This window comes from Hesperophylax consimilis, chromosome 8 (assembly GCF_061612785.1).
Source record: "Hesperophylax consimilis isolate HC1 chromosome 8, BYU_Hcon_1.0, whole genome shotgun sequence".
Taxonomy (NCBI): Eukaryota; Metazoa; Arthropoda; class Insecta; order Trichoptera; family Limnephilidae; genus Hesperophylax; species Hesperophylax consimilis.
The window spans coordinates 37683806-37706927 of NC_142843.1; the positions used below are offsets into that span (position 1 = coordinate 37683806).

General features: G+C 35.7%; 1 protein-coding gene across 5 annotated transcripts in view; it reads left to right on the forward strand.

Moving 5' to 3' along the window:
• Srrm234 (Serine-arginine repetitive matrix 2/3/4) overlaps positions 1-19012 on the forward strand; it is a 45188-nt gene extending 26176 nt beyond the window's left edge. Inside the window, exons 4-11 of one of the 5 annotated variants that reach the window (XM_089634214.1) lie at positions 3614-3829; positions 4628-4687; positions 6665-6785; positions 7585-7643; positions 9315-11681; positions 12724-12846; positions 13212-13298; positions 16964-19012. In XM_089634214.1, coding sequence (XP_089490340.1) covers positions 3614-3829; positions 4628-4687; positions 6665-6785; positions 7585-7643; positions 9315-11681; positions 12724-12846; positions 13212-13298; positions 16964-17216 — 3286 coding nt within the window. In that variant the 3' untranslated portion in view covers positions 17217-19012. Of the gene's footprint in view, positions 1-3613; positions 3830-4627; positions 4688-6664; positions 6786-7584; positions 7644-9314; positions 11682-12723; positions 12847-13211; positions 13299-14424; positions 14678-16963 lie in introns of those variants that run through there. The other 4 variants (XM_089634215.1, XM_089634216.1, XM_089634218.1 and 1 more) reach the window with 4 other exon arrangements.
• The last annotated feature ends 4110 nt before the right edge of the window (positions 19013-23122 follow it).

A 23122-nucleotide genomic window follows, 5' to 3' on the forward strand; every position in this document is an offset into this window, starting at 1 on the left:
AAAAGCCCGTAAGAGAGAAAAATCATGGGGTCGTCGGAAGACCCACTTGGTTACAGACGTTTTGTTTGGCATCTTGGCCTGTCAAGAGTTAATAATTGTAATGTTTATACGTCATCTCTAGACATTAGTTTATTGATACCAAAATAGCAATAGAGGTATTTTTGTGAAATAAAACCCTTCGGCATTCCTCTCCCTCGGGGGAATACAGTTTGTATTGATCTTCTACCCTCCGCCGGCGAGGGGGTGGGGGCAGGGTGAGTGAGATTGGGGAGGCGGGGGAGTGGAGCTAAGGGACAGGGGTTGGTTTGCCGGAACAGGGTTCTCCCTTCGTACAATACCATAATAATCACAGTTTGCCGCTGCCGTGAACTCGCAGCTGTAGGTAAACTGGGCACGGCGCGGCGCATGCCTGCGAGTTGCAAGCTGTGTGCACACGCGTGACGTGTTATGCAAAACCGGACAGATGATATTTTGTACCGTATGCATTTTGTGACTTGAATTATTATTCAGATGTGGTTTTTTGTTTTTTTTTTTGCAACTGTCGTTGAATGAAGCACAGGATAAATGTTATTGGGTATTATATGTACATATTTGTGTATCAATAATTGTAACATTTTCTGTATTTTACTTGGGACGTCTAACGGGGTATGCAGATATATTCTTGGTATACCTTATATTGTAGGTAATAGACATTAAAATCGCTTGACAAACGGAGTCTAGAAACGTTCGATTTCAAGCACAAAACTGGTTTTTATTTATTTTGTAAATAATTTCATAAGAAAGCAAAAAAGTTAATCAAATGAAACTGTCACAGATAATCTTAGCCATAATACTGTATACTTAAAAGTTGTTTTCTTTACGCGATAATATATTTCTAGTGAAAAATATTTATTTTAGTAGTTTACATTTATATTTTTTATTGAGTAATGTATTATTTTATTTGTATTCTACTCAAGCGAAACGATAGGAAAACCTTCAATTTATCTAAAGCATATTTTTTTGTATTCATAATGTACACCAATTCGTTATAAAGATTAATCAACATAGTGATTTAGCATCAAGCTTCGCCTTAATTTAGCTTCAACACATCTTACGCTCTCATTTTATTCACGCAATCGTGCCGTGTCTTCCTGGGGTGCTCCCGAATTCTTCTTCCATCAACATATCACGACGAAATGGGTACGCATCTACATTCTTGCGATAGGATTGTGAGTCAATTTCACTTATGCTCCACATATGCACCACATATGTTAAATATGTTCGAAATATTTCAGCCGACCCAATTTACTTTTGGCAGGTGTTAATCATTTTTTAAATTCGTCGTTTAAACTCATTCGCGAAGTGTTTATGAAAGCGACGCAAGTTGCGATCTATTTATATGTTGTCACGACGTACAAAAACTATTTTACGAACATTTATTTTTAAATAATAATTGTTTTCCTCAGGCTTGGGATTTTGTCAACCCTTGTCGCTTTTACGCCGCGCGGCTTGTTATGTCGGCCCATCTCTTCTCACCCATCCGCCAGCCATAGCGCCGTCCCTCTCCCCTGCGACGGCACTCCGAACTTCCTGTTTTCCATACAGTTTCCTCCCAGCCTCCGCTATGTGTCTAATAGACGACGGTGGATAATTCCCTTTCCTTTCTTATCATTTAACTAACACCTTTTATTTATCAAACGAATAAAAATGCGCCAAATAAGGCTTTGCAGTTTTGAATGCATTTTTTAGTGTGAAAATGATCGCGATGTTTAGTGAGTCGGCGGCCCGTGACGTGGGGCTTATCCCGGTGACGCTTTTCGCCGGAATCTCGGCCATTGCCTGCAAATATTGACTAGGCGAATCGGTGGATCAAATATATTAGATCCATGAAAACCTAGGACTCAATCACAAAATCAAATATGTCTTCCAAAACGTGAATGGTTCGATTTACACGAAACCGTGTCACACTGACTTCTGGTGTCTTCAGAGTCTTCCATTGCATTAAGCTACGAGTAGCGTAAACATACATTATAAATATATTTACATTAAAAATAGTCGTAATCATAAGTATTAAATAAGTTGTATTACTTTGTTCAAATATTCCTATTATTTTGAAATGCTTTACCGTGGCGGCAGTAGCAAAAATGTGTCTAACAAGCGTGATACTCCCAACGAGAGAGTTCTGTTTGGCCGTCTTTGGAGAGGAACCTTTCAAGCCGTTTTTGCTGAGAAGAATTCCAAGTATCGTCGCGCTCTTTTAGCGGAGAAGGCAAAGCAAGCCATGGATGCGAACGAAGGAGTAAACAACGAGATGACAGCTTCGCATTCGCATCCATTGATAACCGCACCGCATCCCATGACAAGCGCTCAGCATCAGTTGATTACTTCTCCACATTCCATGATGTCAACCCACCACACGGATATACACAGCGTTCAAGGACTTCAATCGTACGGAAGGTGTCAGAGAACCTCCTCGTACCAGATGGGGCATCAGACCCGGTGCGAAGAGAGACAGTTACCTTGTCCAACGGAGATGTTGGGTACTCCGGAGATGGACGAAGCCTGTTTGAACCCTGATCTCCGGAACCTCCTGGCGAGGATGCGGAGACCGTGCTGCTGTCACTGCAGCTGTCTTCCGCACCCAGTGGCCTCCTCGCACGACGTAGACAACCTACAAGTCTACCTGGCTAACAACGGCCACCAGCGAGCCATGCGCTCCGTCATAAGGTTGATTACCTTTCCTTATAATAAAGTCAATATATTCCTCTTTTAAATGATCATATAATTTTTTGTAAAGCGATGGCTATAAAACCTTTAAGGCTCTATTAAAAACATTTAAATAGAAGAACATTACTGAAGATGGTTTGAAAGGGAGATATGTAAATGCGAATGATAGAGTATTTTTGTTTTAAATTTAAAAGGTATTTGTGACGGTTGTGAAAATGTCTGATTAAACACAACTTATTTAAAATAGTGCAAAAATCTCTCGACATTTCAATTAAGTAGCATTTAAAAAAAAACGGAATTTTTTCATACCTATGGCATATTAAATAACAGATGTTTTTTATAATTTTCGCAGCATTTCTGGAGCATAGGTACTTTGCGTTTTTTTATATAGGGAATTTATAATAACTTTTTCAACTCCGCATCTGAATAGAGATTATCTTTAAAAAAAACTCATATATTTTTTTAAGAGCCTAAAACAAAGTGTTCAAGGGAAGTATGTTATATGTCGGTAGAAATTCTGAATGCGGGTCTTCATTAATTAATAGTGCAGACTTTTCACTTAACATTACTTTTTGAGCTAACCTTTTCCTGTGGCTGTTTTGGCTACTAGTTTATGTGCGTGGAAGGTTAGTGTTTCCAGGGAAGAGGAAATCAAACGATGATTCACAAAACATAACTATATTAAATCCGTACATACTATGAGATTCTAATTTGAGTTATCTTACTGCTAGGCGAACATCATACTCGCAGGGCTTTTGAACAGGGAAGATCTATAATCTAATAATAATAACAGCATTTATTTTTTTTTTTTTATTTTGAAATGTCACTGCTGTAGTTATTTGGAGCTTGATGTTATTAAGTTGAAGCTTTTTTCTATCATTGAAATAACCATTGCTTTCTTTTCCAGTGTTCGGGAGACCCACCAACTGGCCGAGGCGCAGCAGGAGAAGAACGCGCGGCTGCGGGAGGCCTTTGGAATCTCCTCCAACTTCGTAGAGGGCAGCTCCCTCAAGGGGGGCTCGCGCGCAGGGCCCGGGGGACGGCCTGAGGCGCCCTACCTGCCCGTGCGCACTCCCAGCCCTGACCTAGAGCCGGAGCCCAAGAAAAAAAAGAGGCATGCAAGGTTAGTACCACACTTGTTTTTAAATATTTCAACTCCACACAGGGATATTCTTTTAATGTTTTCATTGGCATGTTGAGTCTTTTTAACCCGTTTCAGACCTGAATTAAATCTGGCAGTGGTAGAACATATTTGATGCTTGATAACAATTGCTAGAGCTATTTGAAAAATATAAAAATTATTTAATAGTTCATAATTATTGCTAATTTCATTTGAAAGAACATTAGGTCTCAGAGGGCGTGTTTTACATAAAATGACAAATCGCACACTGTGTTAAAAAAAATGGCTTTTTATTCAATTTCAAAAATAACATAAAATTTAAACATTGAAACAAATTCCTTAAAAAATTATTTCATCGAGATTGAAGATAAAATCACATTTCAAAATATAACAATGGCTGCTGATTAAACTGGTTGCTAAAATCCAATAATAAAAATAGCGCGTAAAGTAGGTTATCCCAGAAATTGAATAATGAAAACCGCCAATTTTTATTTGCTCTAAAGAGGTAGGAAAAAATTCATAAATCTGTGTATTTTGAAATATACACACGGTCCGAAAGAGTTAAGGAGAATAAGGAATGAAACAATAGTTTGCAAGTTGTACCACAGCCGCATACACTGGCACCATTAAACTCCACAGAAGGACAAATTTACCATGCACTATTACAGCACCTGTGGACTCTTTACTGTACGTGCCTAGCTTCTGAGATTTTGGCCTGATAATCAGAAATTGGCTTTGGAATTGACCAACCATTACTTCAGGTTGAATAAATTTATCTAATCTTACGTCTTTTCTTTCCAGTTCTTCTCCCGAAGTCAGAAAAGAGAAGAAGAAGAAATCAAAGAAGAACAAAAAAGACAAGTATGTTTGATTCCATTCCCGTGCCGTTTTTTTTAAATAATAATTCATCTATTCAGCACCATTTCCATTCTCAAGTTCATAGGAGAACACAATCACCACATACATTCAATCAAATTAATGCAGAGATCTTTGATACACATATATTTGGTAGCGCATTGTAGATTCAGTTAACAATAATACTCCAATCAATTCTTTTCCTTTCGATGTATCTCCATAATATAACCTCTGCCTTTATATATAAATTACCATTATTTAATTAAACATTATATTACTGTTCTTTCTGCTATAGGTATACAAATTAAATCTAATCATACAACATATTATTCTTTCATCTTCATCATGGATATTCAGGATTCATTTATATTACATATTACAAATATTACTTTAATGTAGTGATATAACGATTCCGATTCAGCTGTTCAGTTGCAACGTAGTCCAAATATAGCTTATCAAATTCACTGTTTAAAAATATTATAAAACAATTGTAGAAAAGTCAACAAAAAATTCCCCCAGAACAGCGATCTATAATTTGTAAATCCAATACAACAATATGCATAGTTCTGTTGCATTGTGGAAATTTTTTTAAACCATTATAACGATTGACTTTTCATTGTCTGAATTATTGGATGAAGTAAGGATCGTTTCATCACTACTTTAAGGATTTTGAAATAGAATTGTTTAGAACTCTATAAAATAATAACAATATAACTTTTATGGCGAATAGTTATTTTTTTAGAATGCTTTATTGAATACATACATTCTCAAAGGATACAACTGACTTCTTTGGTATCAGGTTTACATTATTATCACTAAGCCTTATTACTTATAAGAAGAAAAATACTGTTCTTAATCAAAAATGAATATCTATATCAGTGATTCCAAACTGTTTTGATCTTCCACCCCTTGGTTAAAAATGATGTTTTTACAATAAGTACTCTAGTAGTTAATTTCTGTTAACTTGTATATATAAGTTTTACGTTGTTTCAACTAGGCGATGAGAGAATGCTGGAATTAATCTATGGTCAAGTCTTTTACTAAGAATAAATGAGAATTTTTTTGTTGGTTTTTATTGGAGAAAGTGGCCATTGCACAATGGTTTTTGGGCTCAGTTTCTACACCCCCGGTGCCAATGTGGTTTGGCAAGCGACAGTTCCACTGGGAGGCGGTGCTACCCACTTTAGGAATCACTGATCTAGAATGATATTAATCTGTTATTAAGTGTCTTAAATAACAGTGAATAGGACATTTTTCCCTTTTGTAAGTTGTGTAGGAATTGTAATATTGTCCAAATTATCAATTATTAAAAGTAGATTAAATCAGCTTTTGGAAACATAATACTGATGAAATTAGCATTTCGATGCTTGTAAAACTAGCCTAAGAAAGCTTTCAGGGTGAAATGCCTAAAACCAAAAAAAAAAACCCATTTCACTTGCTCTAAACTCTTTAATTATTTCTCTCATACAAAATCAACAAGTTATTTTTTCTTTCTATTGTTGATCATTATTATTTCAATTGACAAATGCAATTGCAACTCCAAGTTCCTCTATAATGTGTATGTTTTATAAGTGCCAAAATTTATTTTAATCGCCATCTTATTTCTTTTATAAGTCAATCCTAATCGATGAACAAAAAGGTAAAAATACTGATATCAATTTAGCAAGACTTTATTACTATATGTGTTGTATTATAGTGTTCTGTGTTCTTACAGTGGACAATATGCTTAAGCCCTTATGGCCGGCCCCCCGTGCCATTCACCAAATGGGGCTCCTTTTATTGGAGGTAGCTTCATTTTAATGTTTTAGTTAAATGTCCCTTTTATTTTTGTATGGCCCTAATTTTGCGTTAACATCAAGCTTTTGGTGAAACCATAATGATTTGATTAATATGTATTGAGAATACTCGATTTGTTTCCATTTTTGGCTCTGGAAGTCTGGCACAGTTCACCCAATCTCATATTTGCATCTCTGTTGAACTTAGATCGTCGTCTAAAAAAGAAAAGAAGAAGAAGAGGTCCCGCTCCAGCGAGTCTTCTTCCTCCAGCGAGCAGGACAGCGACTCGGACAGCGGAGCCTCGGAGAAGAATCGCCGCAAGAGAAAGGTAGCCACCTGTTCCTTTATGAGATGCAATCAATCCACCCACACTTGCCTTGTCCCTTTTCACTGATCTGATTTGATCTGATCCATTATGGATATCCTTCTCCATTGAGCCCTCTGCATGATACCCGATATGGGCCCCAAGAGATGAGATGAGATGAGATGCATTCTCTATGGTAATAATAATTGTAAACATTTGATTCTTGCCGCATTACAAAATACTGTAGGATGGATTTATTTTGTTTTATGTTTTATTTTGTTACCTTCAAATCAGAAGTAAATATGTTCTGTTTATGACCGCATCATTTCATAGGATAGCCTCTGTGTGAAGAGAAGGCCCAGTAAGTATTCCCAAAACACAATGACATTTTTTTGGAATAATTAAAATATTTATACAGATTTCTATTGAATGTTTCACTTACACAAGTCAAATACTTCCCACATGTCTCCGTCCTTCCTAAGTACCTTTCACTTCCAGTTCATTTGCACTCAATTGTCTTCAACATCAGCGTCTTATAGCAAGCATCTCTGACAGTCTGATCTGATCTAAATGCAATCATTCAGAGTCAGAGATTTCTTCCGATGGAGAGTCGAGAATATTCAATAATAATGGCCGTGCAGCACTTACAGTATTGCTTTATCATAAAATATTTAATGTCATTTGGCCTTTTGTTTTAGTGAATGCATGAAAATAGTTGTTACTGATTTTAGTTGTAAAACTCACCTTTTCTTTGTATTGTATTGTGTGTGGGAATCCTTCTTGCACAGTTCACCCAGATTAACGCCTTGTTTCTTTCCCAAAGCAGAAGAAACACGAGGCAAAACAGAAACAAGGAAGCGAGCGAGATAGCAGTTGCGACAGGTTATTATCTTTTCATATTTTGCTAAAATTTTTACTATAACAGTACAAACATGTACAGTAGAACCCCGTTAATTCGAACCCCGATAATTCGAAAAAACGCGTAATTCGAAATTTTCGCAAAAAAAATTTCCGCTGAAAAATTTTTTCATACAAAATTTTTTTTAATTCGAAATTCGTTAATTCGTAATTCGAAATTTATTTTTGTCCGCGCACGAAAATTTGTTCGTGTAATTCGAAAAAAATTGATTTTTGCGAAAATAAATCATAATATTTCGTAAATCTGAATCTAAAAGTCAGCCGTGGCGGTAAAACGCCTAAAAATGTATTTTTACGTGGTTATACATCGTCCTAATTAGTATTATTATTTTGTAAATCTGAATCGATTTACACTGCAATGTCGTATTTTTTCAAATTTATTTCGAATATCCGAGTTTAAAGGGCCGAGAAAATACATTTTACGCGGATATATGTCGTAGTTTTACGAGTTTACGCCAAATATCTGAATTTAAAGGGTCGGCCGCGACGAAACTCGGCCGCGTAATTTCGATTTACGCGTAAATATATCGTATTTCATCACCGCGACGGAAATCGGACGCGAAATTTCAATTAACGCGGAAATATATCGTATTTTTACTAACTTTACTTCGAATATCCGAGTTGAAAAAATACGGCGCGACGGAAATCGGCCGAAAAATTTCGATCCATGCCGAAATATGACATATTTTTACGAATTTACTTCAAATATCTGAACTTAAAAGGCCGGCCGCGACGAAAAACTGCCGACAAAATTCGATTTACGCGGAAATATATCATATTTTTACGAATTTATTTCAAATATCTGAATTTGAAGAGCCGGCCGCGACGGAATACGGCCGCGAATTCTCGTTTTACGCGGAAATATATCGTATTTTTACGAATTCAAATTCAGATATTTGAAATGAAGGGTCGGCCGCGACAGAAAATTACCGCGAAATCTCGATTTACGCGGAAATATATCGTATTTTTACGAATATGTCAATTTAAAGGGTAGGCCGCGACCGAAATCGGCAGCGAAATCTCGATTTACGTGTAAAAAATATAGCATTTTTATGAATTTATTTCGAATATCTGAATTTGAAGAGCCGGCCGCGACGAAATACGGCCGCGAATCCTCGTTTTACGCGGAAATATATCGTATTTTTACGAATTCAAATTCAGATATTTGAAATAAAGGGCCGGCCGCGATGGAAAATTACCGCGAAATCTCGATTTACGCTGAAATAAATCGTATTTTTACGAATATCTCAATTTAAAGGGTAGGCCGCGACCGAAATCGGCAGCGAAATCTCGATTTACACGTAAATATATAGCATTTTCCCGAATTTATTGCGAATATCTGAATTTAAAGGGCCGGCCGCTACGGTAATCGACCGCGAAAATAAAGAAATAATTGGTATTAATACGAATTTACAACTAAAATACCACCCGGATTTGAAGAGGCGGCCGAGAAAATCGATTTTCGGCGTTTTTTTTTTTTTTTTTTTTTCATAAAATTTCGAATTACGTGGGAATTCGTTAATTCGAAATTTGATTTTTGATGTCCGCTGGATTTCGAATTAACGAGGTTCTACTGTATCAATTAAAATTACAACATACAATCAACATGTTAATTTTAAAATTTTAACTTTTTAGCTCTCCTGAGAAAGTCTCAAAGAAAAGGTCTAAGAAGCAACATTCAGAAGAAAGGGAACATGTGAGCTCTAAAGGGAAGAAGGGAGATAAGGAAGTCGCTGATGTCAGAGGAAGAGATAAAAACAAGAAATCATCTCCAGATGTTGAATCAAATCCAAAGGCACGCGGAGATGAGTCTATTTCCAAATCCTCTAGAAAATATGACAAGCATGATCAACCCAATGAGAAAAACTACATTTCCGGATCCAAAGATGACAGAAAGAAATCCACCTCTCAAAGATGTCGTTCTGAGGAGCGAAATGAAATCAGAACTCTCAACCTCACCAAGCGCAGCCGCTCTAAAGATCGCACGCATCGTTCAAGTAGATCTCCTAAACGCATTAATAAAGATGTAGGTTCCCCTGATAAGTCAGAAGTTGCGCGCCGCAGTAGGTCCAAAGATCGCTCCAATCGACGAAGCAAGTCTCCCAAACGTTCCACCAAAGATGCCATTTCTCCTGACAAAACTGATTACTCCAAGGATCGTTCGAATCGCAGAAGTAGAACTCCTAAACGCGTTCCAAAAGATATTTCTCCAGACAAGGCGGATTACGCCAAACGTAGTCGCTCAAAGGATCGTTCGCATCGCAGAAATAGTAGATCTCCTAAACGTTCTGCCAGGGATGCCAATTCTCCAGACAAATCTAAACTGTCCAAGTACAGTAATTATAACAGGCAAGATTTGGATTCATCTCGGCGAAGGAGGGACGAGGCTAGTCGATCACCCGTGCAATCGCGATACAACAGAGGAAGCGCTTCTCCCAATCGGGATGTTAGCCGCAAGTCGCGCAGGGATGACAGCAGATCACCACTTAGAAGAAGGCACAGTCCCCCGGCCAAAAGAGACAGGAGCAGTCCTTCACCTTCCTATAAAAGAAGAGAGAGACACCGCTCACCCTGGCATAACAGGGACAGGGATAATCGCTCTCCCAAACTCTCACGCCGAGACAGGAATAGTAGATCTCCGAGACCTTCCAAAAAAGAAACAGACAGCAGGACTTCGAGGCGCTCTCCGGACAAAAAGAACCACAGTCCTTCCCCAAAACACAGTCGCTCTCTAAAGAATAAGTCCCCCAAAAGGTCCAGGAGTAGAACTCCTAAAGATAAGCGACGCGACAGGAGCTCCGATAATCAAGATAGATCCCCAGTCAATAAGTCTAAAGCAAATATTTCTGATTCTGCTAGTCATTACAAGAAGTCAACAGTTGATCATTCCTCTCGCACTCCGGATAATTCTCCACCTCGTAAGAATGAAAAACAGCCTAATATTACTGAAAACAAAAGTGATTCAATATCCAATGGGAATGCCGATGTCGTAACGACTGAGCTTGCTTCTAAAGAATCTGTTCCCTATAACAACAAACCAGAATCGAACCTTTCTCCCAAACTTTCAGTTAACACTGTTTTGAATATTTCCGATAATGTCACGCATAAGGCAGTCACCACTGTAAAAGAGCTGTTGGAAGTGCTAAATGTCAAAACCCTAAATCCGGTGGAATGTATATCACTACCAGAACTTCCACCAGATGTTAAATTAGACAATATAACTGATGCCAACAGCACAGTCAGTTGTTTGAAAAAACCAATTGAAACTTCTCCGAGAGATGAAACAGCTCAAGAGAAGCGCAGCCCTTCAGCCGGATCCAAAAGTAGTTCTAGTCTCAGTTATTCTCCCGCAAGACGTAGTCCCGAGCGATACATCGATGTCATCAACAAACTTTCTGATAAGGACAAATCAAAATACATCCAGTCAGAAAAGAAGAAATCAAAGAATGACTTGAAGGAACCTTCCGGAAGTGAAAGTTCAAAGAAATTTAAACAACTCAAGACTCCACAACCCGTCGTGCGCCTAAGAGCTTCGTCCAGCGAGGACTCTGGAGATGATCGTGACGTGTCTCGACCAGACGATGATGAGGATCAGCATGACAAGGAGTTGGACCTGCTTAAAATAGGTTTGGCAATCATAGCCAAGGAATCCGTTAAGAAGCGGATGGAACAGAAGGCGAGAGATGAAGGAATCCCTCCTGCCCTGCCGCCCGTAGACAAGCCAGGCCCTTCAGCTGCTCCAGCCACCATCGTCTCAACCAGCACCGCCTTTGAGCGCAACGGATCCGCATCCTCGGAGAGTATGGACATATCACCCGAGCACAAGGAAGCCCCCAAGAGCGAGATCCTGGTGGGCAGCCAGGAGGAGGTGAATCGGGAGAAGGAGAAGGTTTCAGTGGAAGTGAAGAGGCGGCGACTGCAGACACCAGACAAGAGCCGCTCCACATCACACTCGAGGTCCAGGTCACGCTCCTCTTCTTCATCATCATCAGCTTCTTCAAGGTAATTTACGTATTCCACTGTAGTGCAATAATTTAATGAATGAAATATCACCTGGGGAGCTCCTAACATATATTATTCAGTGCATTCAATCATCATTGTAGGGGAAAATTATTGAATGAGAATCTTCGCCAAACTTTGTACATTTTGTTTTTGTCATGTCCCACAATTTTGATTGGTTTTTTCATAGTTTTGTATTGTAGAATATCGGAAAGTTATATATTTTTAATATGAAAATTTATTCACTCACTTTATTTAGTCGGTTAAACACAACCGCCGAACCTGTCCATAATTTTAATCAATTATTTAGATGAAGAGGAAGCCTTTTTACCACGTCCCATTTTTACTTTCAATTTAACAAAGTCTTATTTAAATTTTATATTAGTATGTAAGATTAACCTTGTGGTGTCTTAAATAGCTCGCATAGTATATTTTTAGAAAATATACAGTTTTTATATAAATATGAACCAACACTGAAAAAAATCAATTTTAACATTTCTGATAAAGAATCTGTTAGTTCCATTCAGTGATCTCATTTCTTTATTTTTGGACCTCTTTAGGGACTTTACATAGGAATAGTTTAAAAAATGAAATATATATATTTTTTTTAAAAGAAAGACGAACATTCCTGGGTTACGAATAACCTGACATTATTTGAAAATCTTGCTTGTGTCATGTGGAGGACTTAGCCAGCTGGGGAATTGAACATACTACGCCTGGATGGTTTCTACATGTGTAGTATAGCCAAAATAAAACCAGTTATGGATTTCCCCCTTGTGATTGGACCGTAATAATAAATAAATAAATAATAATATAATATAAGACAACATAACAAGAATAAAAAATATTGAAAATCATAAAAAACAAAATCCACTATATTTTTGTTGGCAATGAGGAGTACATATCATGGTGGTTAGTTTATGAATTTCTGCACTATAAATCCATAATGTGAGCAATCCGTCTTCCATTTGCACATGCAAATACCCACATATTTATTTTATAATGGGATGTCTATGAGCGTATTGTAATGATGTATGTATTGCAGGCGGTCCAAGCGCAAATACTCGTCGGGCAGCTCCAGCGCTAGCTCCTCCAGCGCCAGGTCCTCCTCCCGCTACAGCCGCTCCACCCGCTCCTCGCGCTCTCGCTCCGGTTCAGCGTCCTCCAGGTAAGTCATCTCCACACAACGCCATTCACCAGCCTCATCCAACTATGTATCGCCTATATGGAGGTATTTTAAACTCAAAACAAACTGAACTGGGCCGATAATCACCATTCAATGGGCACCATTCAAATGTCAATCATTTGAAATGGCCGTGATTGTCGATTTGATGGTCATCAAATGTGAAAAATCCAAGTTACAGCTTGTCTGTTCACTTCAACATTCCTGATAATACTGAAAAGAACTGGCCGTTAGTCAGTCAAACTGATTTGTTGGTACACAGGTGCATCGAAAATAGAAGAATGTAGACAAATAAAGCAGACATTTGTTAGTCCAAGGGCTTTAGGTATTGAGCATTATATTTTGTGCAGGTCGGTGTCAGGCTCTAGATCTCGCTCCCCCTCTATTCCTCGTAGAGCCGGCTCTCCGAGCTTCCTGGACAGGCGTCGGATCACCAGGTAACTTTGCCTGCCACCCCATTGCCCACTGCCATACAACTAGAACTGTTCCTATTTTATTAGTACCTACATATTTTCAATGTTAGCTTGATTTTATTATTTTTCCTGAGTGTGTTAGCTTTTTTTTTTACTGTAATTTTTCAGGTTTTTTTGTAGTTTTTAGATTTCTGTGTTTTATTTTATTTTTTAGTTTTAAGTACAGCCTGATTATGGGATGGGAACTTGTCCGAGTTGATGTGTATGATAAATATATAAAACTATGTGCACTTTGTCACATTAAGGTCCCCCTTTTTATCACCAGCTAAATCTAAAAGGGATCTGCCAGCACTATAATCGCCTACAACGCTGGCCATCCACTTTGACTTAAACTTGCACACATATTGTAATAATATCCAACACAAATATTTCACATTATAAGAAGTATTACCACACAAAAAGTAGCACTGATCACATGATTAAAAGCTGATATCGTTTTTTTTTAATCATGATTATTCTAAACCCATGTTAAAAAATATAATATCAGTAAAAAGTGAAAATGATTTGAAATTCAACAAGCTATAAAAATGCAAACATCTGTTCCTCTAAAAAGCATAAATATTTATGAAATAAAATGCAACCTGCTTTTGAGAGGATTAATACAGATTGAAATATTCCTCAAAAAGCAAAAGCCAAGCTTAAGAGCGATCATTTTCAGTAACCGACATTTTGATCGTAAGCAAAAAGATTGTATGCAAAAAATCATTTGCCTACGATCATTTTAGAGTAACAATCATTTGATTACAATCATTTGATTACAATAATTTTGTATACAATCATTTTGTATACAATCATTTTGTATACAATCATTTTGTATACAATCATTTTGTATACAATCATTTTGTATACAATCATTTTGTTTATGATCATTTTCAAAGTAAAGGAATAAAGTTTAGAGGTTTGTTGAATAACTGAGATATAAGCGCAATAAAGAAATAAAATAATTTTGCGTTTTTTTACTCGTAAAAATTAGAAGAACATTAAAAATTGTTCCCAAACATTTGTATGTTTTAATTTCCCACAATTATTTTTTCTCCTTTTGTTATTTTATTATTTCTGCTTATTATATTATTATTTTATTTTCTTTTAGCAACAAAAAAACAGGAAAATCTTCTTCCAGTTCAGAGGACAGTGATGATTCTTAAATAATAAATTTTCCTAAAAACTTAGCGCACTCAAGACCCTGACCCTTATTAATTATTTAATAAATTGCTTAAATTAGAGTTGACCTATTATTATTTGTAGAAACTGTTTAATTTAAGTCCAATAAGTTGTCGATACGTTTTTGTAACCTATTTTCCCTTATTTGTACAATATTGATTGAATAAATTGTTTTTTCAGTATTTTGTATTTTTTTCATTAGTTGTTTTATTTTGCTATTTACTTTGCACTCTTTATAATTTCAATGTTTAGCCACTATGTGCGGTAAGTTGTATTTGCAAACGCATGTTTATGTTGTATAAACCAAATATTATCCCCTCGAGCGATTGGTTGAATTTACCATATTAATTAATATCATTCCTCGAAATATAATTATGTGGAAACATATGAAACTGCAGGCGATGTACTACATCGTGTAATATTTTAAATTGAGCCACTATCAATAACAACCCTTACGTATCTACGTAAAATTTTTTGGCCAATAAGGTTTAAATTCCCGCTTAACACCATCCGCCTGTTTTGATTTATGCAAAAAAAAACATGGCCAAAAAGTGCCTTTTATTTTATTTTGTTCAGTCATAAATATTTAAATTTTTTTCGATCATTTTATAAATAACTTAATTTTCCACATTATACACTAAAATAATAACTGAAAATGGGTTCGTAAGTAGGAGATTTTGAACTTTAAAGCAGTTTTCATAGGCCTTATACATTATTTTTTTCTGGGCTTATAAAAAGACTTATCTAAAAAATACTCGATCATTTCAAAGACCAAGATGTATTCTACTCGCAGTATTTAATTAAAGCATCTGAAACATTTCTAGGCGATCAAATTTTCAAACCAAAAACACATGATTTTGCATTACTACGTATGGCATCGCCTTAATGCGGTTTAAAGCCAATGAATCCACTCAGATTTTGCTGTTTATCCCATATTTTTAGGTTCTATAAATTTGGCATGCTTATCGTAAAATGTTTTTGCAATCTTGCCATAATGTGCCAAAAATCGCTTGAGAGGGTAAGTTGATGAGGGGGTATCATTAAAATATTATAATATGTTATGATTTTCTATCAATCAAATAATATAAAAAAGCAAAAGGATGACAACAAGATGAAATATGGCTGTATCTTTTGGCTACGTACAGGTAACCAACTGCAACTAAAGTAAGTTTTTATTGTATTTATTTAGAGGTTGCATGATATCATCTGTGTTGTAGGTTGTAACTGCTAGTCGCATGAACTGTTTCATATTTATTCAAGAATATTTGACCCTCATACTAATAATATAACCTTCTTCATTCAAGTTCAATTAAAACCTTCATCTTTACTGAAACTGTAAATACTAAAATAAATAATGCCGAAGATAACCAAAAAAAATATCGGGATTGGATTTTAACTTATGATTTAAAGGAAATTTAACAACAGATAACATCTAAAACCATTCAGATTAATTGAGGATTAAAATGTTGGCTGATAAAAACAGACAAAATGTAACGCAATATAATATTAATATTATTACTTCAAGATATTATATTTAAAAAATATAACCTTCAGTCAATGCATTGATTTCTCAAATAACCTATGACTGCTTTCACCAATCAAAACTGTTTGAATGCTTTAAGTTAAGCAAGGAAAGATCTTCAATTACATGAAAAATTTCAATTAAAAAATGTTGTTAAATTATTATTAATTATTTTTTGCCAAATCTAATTAGTTCTTTGCCAAAAATAAAATAAAATTTTACATAAAAATATTAAATAAAATACTATCATACTGTAGCACATTCGTAAATTAAGTTATATTTTTGAGTCTGCCATTATTGCGACCGGCTAACAAAAAACTATGACTATCGCATTGAAAATAATCATTCAAAGATTAGATGTGATTAATCCATGAAAGAGTTGGCCTAACTTTGTTTGTACCGTTGATCGTTAACCTCTAAGGCCTCTGGCATATTCTGTCAGAAAGTTGGAGTATTTCTGCTTTGCAATAAAATCCAAGAAAATGGAATAATTGTAAACGTCCTAACAATAAAAACTGTCTTTGAAAGGTGATAAAATACGCTTTCAAATTTTATCATTAGAAATAAACATCATTTTTGAAATATTTAAATTTCACAATTTTTTCTCAAATTGCGATCGGAACCTTTGGTTTAATAGAGGTGTTTATTTTAATTCTTCTGTAACTTCTAGATTTAAATATATAAAACGTGGTGTTTTCTCTTCTGACACTGTTTAGATCATATTTTTAACCATGACGGTAAGAGAGACAACGATTTATATGTATGAGACCATATGAGGTGTTCCCAAAAGCGATCAAATTACGCCGAGATATTCACAATGGTGACACCAAGATTATGTATAACAGTGAAATTTTGCTTAGCAGTTACTCTCAGTTTGATTGGTAAAAGTGGGCATTACTTAATTAGAAATAACATTGCAGGGAGATTAACAATGTTTGTATTCTAGTGCACGTAAGCGTCCAATTCCGTACCGGCGGCCCACACCGTCTTCTCAGTCGTCCAGCAGCGAGTGGAGCAGTCGCTCCCCCTCCCCCAACTCCCCTCCACGCTCCAACTCCCCTCCCCGCTCCCCCAGCAACCTCCACATCCTTCCCCCTTCTCCAACTCTTCCCAAACTATCTCCCAACAACCAGGACACAATAAACCAACCAGTTGCAAATGTTACGTCCCCTTCCCAACTGTTACAAAAGCTGGACTAAGAAACTTAGATTTAAACTAATCGTAGCAATGAAATCCCTTTTATGTGCAATGAATCCAAATCATACTTATTATTACAACTTGAAATTAATCAAGATGTCATTTAGATAAATAATTAAATGACCTTTAGATATCCTAATTGAATTAATTTATTTGCTTTCAACTTGCATATGAAAATCAGGATTAAATAATGATTATAATTAAACATACCTAATCTATAATATTATTACGCTAATGTCTGCCGTACGCATTCGCTCCACGTACAGCTACAAACAGAAGTGCTGCCATCTAGTTAATTAATCATTCTCGCTAATTTGCAAGAACCAATTATGCGAGAAAATGTAATGGTCGAATAATGACAATGTGCATGCATACCGTAGGTGCTTCTTGTTAACGCAAAGATTATTAACTTTTATTTTACCCGCAGTAGATGCGTTAAAAAAAATACTCAAATTTGGTCATAAAACTCTTGTATTGATAAGTCAAATGTCAGATCAAAAATCGAGATCTAATACATGTTTATAAGGATCTTTATAACAGTTTTTCCAAGGAAAATTCTGTGAATAACAATAAAGAGACTCAACTCGTTATGTACATCTATTGAATTCTCTTTTTCATTAATCATTGCTACATTTCAATACCGATTTGTATAATTTTTCTAGTCATTTGGAATATTTAAAATGATATTTTATTTATTTTTATCATGTACTCCCCTTTTACTGTCTGTGATTTATTGATTATTATTAGAATTATGTGATTTATTTATTTTGAATTTAAAAAATTATGTTTTGATTGCTAAAACTATTTATTTAAACTGTGGAATAAAATAAAACCTACACCAATTATTTTATTTAATAATTTGAGTGTTGCTGTTTGAATTAAGCGATGCAGGCAATGAATTTTGTAGTATTAAAATTAATGAAAATCCACACTGGCTACGACAAATAAAGTTGAGCATGTCTAAACATCTCGCAGTGCAAAATTAATAATTAAAGCTGATAATCTTAAAAATATTTTTTCTGTGTATGTATAACTCCAGAAGTTTGTTTAATTTTTAATATGCTAGTTTAAAATATAGAAATCCCAAATTAAAAAAGACATTATTGGTCTTATTTTTGTAATATGTCAATGTGCAATTTCCCAACAGAACTTCTAGTCTCTTCAAAAGATGCAGAATTAATCATATGTAATACTTAGGAGTATGTAATCTGTAAATAATTTGACCTTAGTTTTTATGTGATATTATTATCCTAAGTCATTCAGAGTTGTAACTGTGTCAGAAAGGTATGAGTATAATGATTTTAATTCATGGCTCCGAGTCTAATGACGGGTTGTTTCACTAAATTTGAACAATTCATCAAATTTAATTTGTGAGAAACAACTGGCTAATAATGATATAATAAAAGAACTTGAATATAACCTTTACAGAACTAGAAAATTGACTTTGAAATTTGATGAATTGTTCAAATATCAAAGTTAATAATCAAGTTCTGTGAAAGTCCTATTCAAGTTCTGTTATTATAGAAATGCTATCAAACAATTGGCCAATGATGAAATAATAACAGAACTTGAATTTTAACTTTGAAATTTGATGAATTGTTCAAATTCTGCAAAACAATCGTCCTCAGTGTAATTACTACAAAGAAGATTACAAACCCAGAAGTATAAACACCCCACAAATGAACGAGCTTTCCTCAATTACCTATGAATTTCCATTCCAATTGGATCTAGTCATTTTTAAGAATCTCATTTTTATTTATTTTGACATTATTTGTCTATCGTAAATATAATTAGTGTGTAACGTGTTTATTTTACTAATTTATGTAACTTATTGTATTCTTTGTTGTCAAATAAATTATGTTAAATACATTAATATGCATTTGTGTTAATTATTTAATTGAAACATTTAATATAATATATAATATCTTCTTTAATTTACTCTCTAGGGTTGCCATGTTGAAAAAAAGCAGATAATTGTTATTATTCATAAAAATGATATAAAATAATTCTAAATGCATCCATTTCACATCCAGATGTAACTAGGAGCATTCTCACCTCATCTAGTATATGGATCAATGAGAACGGGCTTTCTATGCGATAGGATTACATATATATAATTTTAAAGAAAGTCAAACATTCCCTAGTTAAAAAATAACCTGACAATATTTGAGAATCTCCTACTACCGTAGAAGCAAGCGGAAAATATTGCTGGTGTCATAATGGAGGACTTAGTCAGCCGAGGAACTGAACTCGCAATGCCTAGGTGTGAACCAGACGCGATGATAACGCAGTAAGAAATAGAGGCCCATTGGAGAGGATCCACCACTTTCCCGATGGCGTTATAAACATGGTTTCCTCATTCACTACACACGTCAATACTCTAATTTGGTATTTGTAAATGAAGCTACATGAATTATTAAAATGACTAGACCCTCCAATGTCCTTACATACAGTCAGAGGTGGATTTGCAGTCTTGGCCGCCCTAGGCCCCAGACCATGTAGCCGCCCCTTTTTCAGTACCCATCATATTGACCAGGAGTATCCAAACTTTTCAGTAAGTTCCTAGGGTCAAAACCGTTTTAATTTTCCTGCCATTATCATTCATGGTTCATGGGGTGAGATTTGTCCAGGTCTTGGCGGCGGATACGTCTGCCCACCTGCTGCGTGGCGGGCCGGATCGAGAGAGACTGGGTGAGGGAGGCCTTTTGACCTTTCCAGCCGGACTGTCTTGACCCATTGCCTTGCACCGCAGTTGGAGGGATGTTTTCATACGTATGTTACTCCTGGACACACTAATCCCCAGATTCCTACCCACCCCTCATACATTTTCCTTTTCAGAACTTCCTATCCTTCCCTTCCTTAAAAAGACCCTCCACACAGCATCACCTAAGATGACATAGGTCGTGAGGGAAAATATTTTCCTCAAAGCCTCCTGTGTTGAATTAATGTAAAAAAATACGCTTGCTAAATTCGCTAGTTCAATTACTGTATAATTGTCGATTGTCGCAGGCCGGATTGATGACATTGGCGGGCCGTTGTTTGGAGACCCCTGATATAGACTATAGACTACATAATGAATTTACTTTATTGACAACTTTTATCGAAATCGATTCAGAAATTTAGTTAACTATAATAGCTGCTAGTTTGTAATACTTTCTAAGGTTTCAAGGATTTGAATAAAACATTTAAAACTAGACTAAACTATTTTGATAGGTATGGCGAGGGCGGCTGTGGGGCGTGGGGGCGCGCTGTGTGCTGTGTGTGAACACGCTCTTGCATATCGCTATTTCGTACGTAGAATATTTAGGTACTTAGGAAGTAATTTATTGTTATCATCTGTGACTTTTTGTCACGATGATAACAACGGGCCTACATAGGCCTAAGGGCAAATCCGCCTCTGCATACAGTGTTAGCAAGTAGTATGCAAATGCTTACATGTTAGTTATTGAACTGCATTAAGTCTCATCTCCGCCAGTTGACGTTGCTGAAATTAAAATGTACCAAGAAGAAATGGTTAAAAGATATTGTTCGAAGAACGAACATGGGTTGGAATAGCCGCACTTTAAAGGGCTATTCCACACAGATAAAGTATAAATGAATTATATGGCTTGTGACAGGCGATGCAAAAACACAATACATAACGTTAATTCACAATCAACTTACCGGGAGGAGATGGTGAAATCTGCATAGTGAGCATCATCTGTCAGCACTGGGACGTTTAGCGTGGTTGTTAGCACTCGTTATTTTAGATTAAATTGCGATAAAAATACGTCTTATGATTATTCCGATTAGACAACCGGCGATCGAGAGTTGACAGGACGAACCGTTTTTGTGCAACTGGCTCGGCTCACGGCTATCCGTCGTTTTAGCTGACTTGTGCGAACTTAAACTATACAGTTTAAATTCTGACGATATGATTGGTCATTACACAGCCTGTCAAAAGCAATCGGCGTTACGGAACAGATATATTTAGATGAGATTTTGTGGCTTGACCAAAGCAGCTATGTTAGAGAATGAGCGGAGTGGTCGGACCAGCCGCAAGCAAGACTCGGCTTCCGCGTCCCTTAACCAGCTTAATAGAAGCCCAATAAATTGACTGACTTGATCATGAATCGACTTCAGCTTTCGTTCTTTTCTATGGTAGAATCCACTGGAATTAGAACTGTATAAATGGCAGATGCATGTGTAAGCCACCTCTGTGCACTTGTGTAGCACCAGTATCTACAGTCATGCACAGTAAAAAGTGCTACAAATGGATTCCCACAGTAAATTTAGAACTTTATACAAACTATTAATGCCTCTACATTAAATCAACTGAGTTCAAGAACAGAAGTAAACTAAATATTCCATATGAGGTCCATTTTTTTTACTGTCTCACTAGAAATATCCTGTGTTGAGATAGGCTAGTTGAATAATTGTCGATGGAAGATAATAAATATGTCAATCGAGGAGTTGACTGTCGATGACATAAAAATGAAGAGTAAGAATATTACTACGACATACGGCGCAAAATAAAATAAACAAATCAAACACTTAAAAACAGACCTTTTCTTTAGAAGATTTGCTGCATCTCTTTGAGCTTCGCAAATACAAATAATGAATTGAAATATAAGAATAGAAGTTAGAGTAAATGCAAACGTGTGACAATTCCTTTCTATCATAGAAAATTTCGTTCTATGAAATAGATCACATAAAACATAAGGTTCAAACTTATACTTTTTTTGTGTGTATGTATTGGTGTTGGTACTTCATTTTGCACTTATCAATCAATATTTCCTAAGACTATAAATATTCTACAAAGTTGCAAAACCTCACTGCAAAAATAATATTGTTAGCAGGTTCTATGTATTTCATATTCTGAAGCAAATAAATAATACTTAAGGACAGGTTGTTTCGGAGAATTTGAACAATTCATGAAATTTCAACGATCATTTTCGGGTTCTGTGAAAGTCCTATTCAAGTTCTGTTATTATATCATTATAGGCTAGTTTCTTGACAAAACTGCAATAATAACAGAACTTGAAATTTTTTTTCACAGAACTAGAAATTTAATTCTATTCATGTTCAATTATGATATAAAAATAGAACTTTGAAATTTGATGAATTCTTTATTTCTGTGAAATAACCTTCCTAAAGTTTTCCATGCTATCTTTAATTAAATAGATGATAATAAAAATAATCTATTTTTCACTGGCCTAATCTACTATCAGATATGGAATAACGTCTTGGGGAAACTCGTGCAATACAAATATACGTTAAATTCAAACAACCAAAAACTCCATGACTAAGCTTTTGGAAAGCAAAAGTATTTATGCATACCTAAAGAAGAAATATAAAATTATTATATGAGTCTATTATCATCATCTATGGTTTAAAATTGTATGCCAAAACCTATTGTCGGATTCCATATACATATAAATAAAAAGTAGATTACCGACACACAACACAAAATTTAGTTAAAATGAAGTTATGTCTTTTTCAAAAATGACTATTAAATACGGCCAGCGGAAAATTGCTTCTCTTGTACATTCTATATTTAATAAGAGGCTAATGAATGTAAAAAGCGAATCAACTTGCAACACTGAACTAAAAAAAAACATTTTTTTTTAATAGATCAAGATTTTTTAAATCGATTGTATTTTTTTTTTTTTTTTTTTATAGTGAATACCTCACAAGAGTCCCAACTGCTCCCGTCTGGAGCCAGTGAGACTATGGCATCCCCAATTGGGGGATGTTGTGAGGCTGAAGGTAAGTGGGGAAGGGAAAGAGGAAGGTGGGGAAGTACCTGGCTATTCAGATCTAGTCACTAAACACGGCTAAAGCCATTTGGAGCAACGTTTCAATTCTGAATGGTGGTCTTACACCAGGGCGATACTGGTAGTATCTTCCACTCTGGAACGTGCCGCAA